The sequence below is a fragment of the Pimephales promelas genome, chromosome 13 (assembly GCF_988280905.1).
Source record: "Pimephales promelas chromosome 13, fPimPro1.hap1.1, whole genome shotgun sequence".
Classification (NCBI taxonomy): Eukaryota; Metazoa; Chordata; class Actinopteri; order Cypriniformes; family Leuciscidae; genus Pimephales; species Pimephales promelas.
The window spans coordinates 22,389,082-22,393,708 of record NC_142781.1 but is presented as its reverse complement, the minus strand read 5'-3'; the positions used below and the strand labels follow the sequence as shown (position 1 = coordinate 22,393,708).

The 4,627-nt window shown below is 41.0% G+C and overlaps 1 protein-coding gene across 1 annotated transcript; it reads right to left on the bottom strand.

Annotated features, from left to right (window-relative positions):
- Positions 1-670: 670 nt before the first annotated feature.
- chac1 (ChaC glutathione specific gamma-glutamylcyclotransferase 1) lies at positions 671-2,670 on the bottom strand. The gene is made up of 3 exons (XM_039693109.2): positions 2,012-2,670; positions 1,866-1,901; positions 671-1,497 (listed from the first exon to the last, which is right to left on the bottom strand). The coding sequence occupies exons 1-3, from the start codon at positions 2,180-2,182 to the stop codon at positions 1,087-1,089; spliced, it is 618 nt and encodes a 205-aa protein (XP_039549043.1). The 5' UTR covers positions 2,183-2,670; the 3' UTR covers positions 671-1,086.
- Between the last annotated feature and the right edge of the window lie 1,957 nt (positions 2,671-4,627).

The window sequence follows — 4,627 nt, the reverse complement described above, 5'->3', positions numbered from 1 at the left end:
CATGTCCAGTTCTGACGCAGTTCAACAATGCCAGACAAATGCTATTTATGTCACTACTCTGTTCCACTTTGTAAATCTAGCCAACAACACCAACCCTACTTAGGTTTTCATGGATTCCCGACTGAATTGAGTATAAGGAAGAAATGGATTAATTTTAAAATAAAACAAGATAGCATGTTTGTTTGCAGCCGGCACTTTAGGGAATCAGACTAATTTACCAGGGGTGCTGTATAAAGATCACAGAATCCGGAAGTACTACGTATCAGCGTGATGGTCCCCTATTTTATTTTATTTTTTTTGTAAATTTCCCATTCATTTCCTCTTGGTCAGTCATTTCTGACCTTAAGTCCACGAGTGTGACTTTTTTTTTTTTTTTTTACGACCATTTAGCATGCTTGGATCATGACCTCAATTTTTTTTTTTTTGTATTCACATAAGAAATGCCAAAAGTCACTAAGTATCATAACCTTCCGAAGCTTCCCAACCTTCTGAAGGCGTGATTATTAATAATTCAAAAGAGAAAATTATTTGACCAGAAGTGACCAAGGACTATCAGAGGGTTATTAAACGTTGTCACTGCATCCTGTCTGCGCCTGACTTCTCCTTCCATATTCATGACATGACAAACATACCGACTTCATTTCACAACAGACACACTTGACAACAAGGATACAGGTTCGTTGAATGTTTAATGTGCAAAAGGACAACAATTATAATGGCATTACAGCATTCTACTTCAGTGCAAATTAAAATGTTTTGAGGTGTCATGCCCACATATTTGAAATAAAATGCTAACGGCTTTAGAACTTGACAAACTTTGGCAATACATTGTCACAAGCATGTGTTTGTACTACAGCACCACATACTTCAAGAGCACATGACGAAAACTGACAGTATACATCTCGCACCATAGAATCAAAATAAGAACAACCAAAAATACCATGCTCCCTTAATGCAGTACCTTTACTGTAAATGTTTGAACACAGCCACTAAAATCACAATTATACCCCAAGGATGGCAATGCTAACTTTGTCAGGAGGACCTTAATGGTGTTTGGCTAAGATGCTGATAGCTTCAGTGACATGTTTAGTGTTTATTAGAAGATACAGGTTTCTGAGATGCTAACAATATGGGTCTAATGGTGGCAAGAACAGCTGCCTCAATAGAGAACAGGTGAGGGTCATCGACATCAGGGCAGCTGACTCTCATGAACTCCGCAAGGCGAAGCAGGTACTCGATGTTGTGGCCTGACTTCCCCTTGCACACAGCGATCTGAGCGGCTATTTCCTCTGTACTTGCAGGACCCAGGTAAATGGGGTTGTCAGCTGTGGCGATGTACACCAGAGCCTGGACAGGTGACTGATTCATGCCCTGCGGAAAGAAATCTAAGGCCTGGGTCAGGTAGCCTCCTCTCACCGACTCCCTCACGTTCAGGTACTTGAGAGACTCTTCGACCTGAGAACCAGTCACCTCGAAGGCAACACCCCAGGTACATGCCTGTGTACAAAAATGCAAGGTTAGTCACATATAGTGAGGAAAACAAACATTTAAAAGGGACAGTTCACCCAAAAAAATGATTATTTAAAAAAAAATCAGTTCACAACGTGTTGTTCCAAACCAAAAACGGTTTGAAAAATTAAAAGTTTTTAGGGTATAATGACAGCCTCAGTCAATTATTTTCATTACATGTTTTCTCTATACAACGAAAGTGAATGGAGACTGACACGGTCATTGAATTTAATATCTTTCGTGTTTTGCGGAAATCAGTCATGGGTAAATGGAAAAATCATGCCCACAAAATGTGACGTTTCTCTGAGGTCTACATTCATAGCATTGTTCCTATAAAAAGGGGAAGTTGCACTTACGTCATCCTCCTCGATGAGCGTCACCACTCTTCCGGGCTGTTATGGAAACACGAAAATGTCAATGAGTTGCAATGGGAGACCTGTTCAGCTATTTATTGTGCGTTCTTCTTAGCAAAATAAAATGTATATTTAAATGGAAAACTTACCATTTCATCATCTCCACGATGAAAATTATCTCCGTGCCAGAAGCGTCTCTTGTACCCCTTTATATAACCGACCTTGCTCCTCTTGTACTTGAAGTCTGGTTTCCAAACCAACGAGCCGTAACCGAAGATCCACAAGCTGGATTTTACAGCGACGACGTCTTGGGGTTTCATCTTAATATGGTATGAGAATAGGACGGGTATAATTTGTAACGTTACGGTTTGATGTAACAGCAAACGTTAGGAGAATGGGCCCACAGGCTAACTAGCTAACGTTAGCTTCCTCCTGTCAAGTAGGAGAGGTATCGGTTGGCTCACGGCTATACCACGGACGGTATTAGAGCCCAACTGCTCGGCAGTTGTGATGGTGCAGTCCCGCAAATCGCTTTTCTGTGCCTGGTGCATGCCGATGCCGTGCAGTTACCGCATCATTGCCTTAAAAATCCATCTCGGCCTCTTCGGCTCTTTTCAATTCGAATAAAACACAAAAGCTGTTGCTAGCTCACCAGCCAGCCTCCTATTTACTAACAAACCGCTAACCAGCCAGTCACACGACTCATTATATTCAGAAGAAATAGCCCTTTGATGGTTGTTTTCGGGAACCCAAGGTTGCCGTGCTGCTTTTCCTCTTCAGCGGATGATGAACCGTGGACTGCTTTGAAGAACGCTTTATGCGAGATGTCTATGGGCGTATCTGACCTTGCTCAAAATTCGGACCAATCATTAGCGTAGATAGGGCGGGGCGTCCTGCCTTCTATCCAACCAATTCGCCTCGCTTTGACTCTTTAAGCGCATAACTGTCTGATTGGCTCACGAACCCGGAACAAACTTGTTTAATTGACTCATTTCATAGGCGTGCTAGCAGTCAGTCACAGAAAACTCTGCACGCTCATTCGCCAGCAGTTCTGTCGCTCAAAGTCTGCTCGGCTGATGCAACTTGAAACAAGCGTTTCAAGCCGCATGCGATAGTACAGGCACAGTACGTACTGAGACTTTTGAGGAGAGTATTGCATCAGTCCTCCCAAGAATGTTTTTTTTAGACCGAGTCAGGCCTCATACAAGGTATCAGATTATAAGAAGTCTTCATTGGAAAATTATATAATAATTTATATTATTTTAGTATGAAAATGAAGTGTAACTCAGCGTGTCGGGCAAACTAATAATATAATATGAAGAGAAAATAAGATAGTTTTGCACAGACCATATCCACCAATTCCTTTTTTTTTTTTTTTGCTTTAAATGCAATTGTCTAGTCAAATTGCCATATGAAACGGCAACATCCTTGAAACATCCATTCAGTTGTATCCTATCATGACTGCTGAGGCAGATTAGTTTCTTCCTGAAGATCTTTTAAGCTATGGCATCGGCTTGTATTTTAGATCTCATTTGTCTGTAATCTCCATGACATATTTCTCCATGACATATGCATTTCTAATATTTCTACAAATCCGTGGCATCCAATGCTATACCTGTTGGTTTCCACTGTGACAACCACACATGTTCATCTCTAGTTGTTTACATCTCATGTTCTCTTTATTTACAAATTATGATAAAGTTAAGGTTATCTGTACCTTAAACTCGGAAAGAACCCAGTACATGTTGTTTGTCCTTTGAGTTGCATCATGTTCTCTGCAAAACAAATATTTATGTACTGGTTTTTTTTTTGTCTTTATGATTCAGTGTTATTGCATTAATATATTTGCATAATACTGAGTCAATCAAAGGTATTTGACCAGGCTGAGAAAAACAACATGTCAGCATCATAATTAAGACTTGTGATCAGACTTGTGAGCTCAGTAACGTCACAGTTCCTTTGTCAGCCCTGCTTGGGAATTGCGTTTTTAGGTTGACACCTTTTATCAGCCAAGTTCCGAAGCCATTAGACACACTGACTCAACTCCTTGACAATGAGGATAGTTACAGGGGTTGGACAATGAAACTGAAACACCTGGTTTTACAACACAATAATTTGTTAGAATGGTGAGGGCCTCATTTTGCATCCAAATACAGCACCAATTGACAGATAGAAGTCCTTCACAGTGACCAGAGGGATTATGAGCCATTCCTCTTCCAGAACAGTGTCCAGGTCACTATATGATGCTGGTGGACTCGCTCCTCCAAAACACCTCAATAATATTCAGATCTGGTGACTGTGCAGACCATGGGAGATGTTCAATGTCACTTTCATCTTCATCAAAACCTTCTGTCACAAGTCTTGCTGTGTGTGTTGGTGCATGATCATGCGGTTTGAGCATCAGGTGCTCATGATCCTCCAGAAGGGTTTGGTAGTCCTCGGCAGTGTCGTGTCCATCAAATACTATCAGGATTGTCATGATATTGGAGCTCAAACCATCACTGATCCACCCGTGCTTCACTCTGAAGATTGGCCGCCAGGCATATAGATGTGAAACCTCCAACATTGGCCAGTGTTTCAGTTTCACTGTCCAACCCCTGTATTTTTCTAATTTTATTATATTGCAAACTAACATTTTCAATTAAACATTGAACGTCACAAGAATTGGATGAATGAAAATATTATTTGTCATTTTTGCTGCTATTTTCTTGTTCAGTTCAGTTTCAGTTGATAAACAAAACCCCCCTCGGCCCCCTGCCACTCCC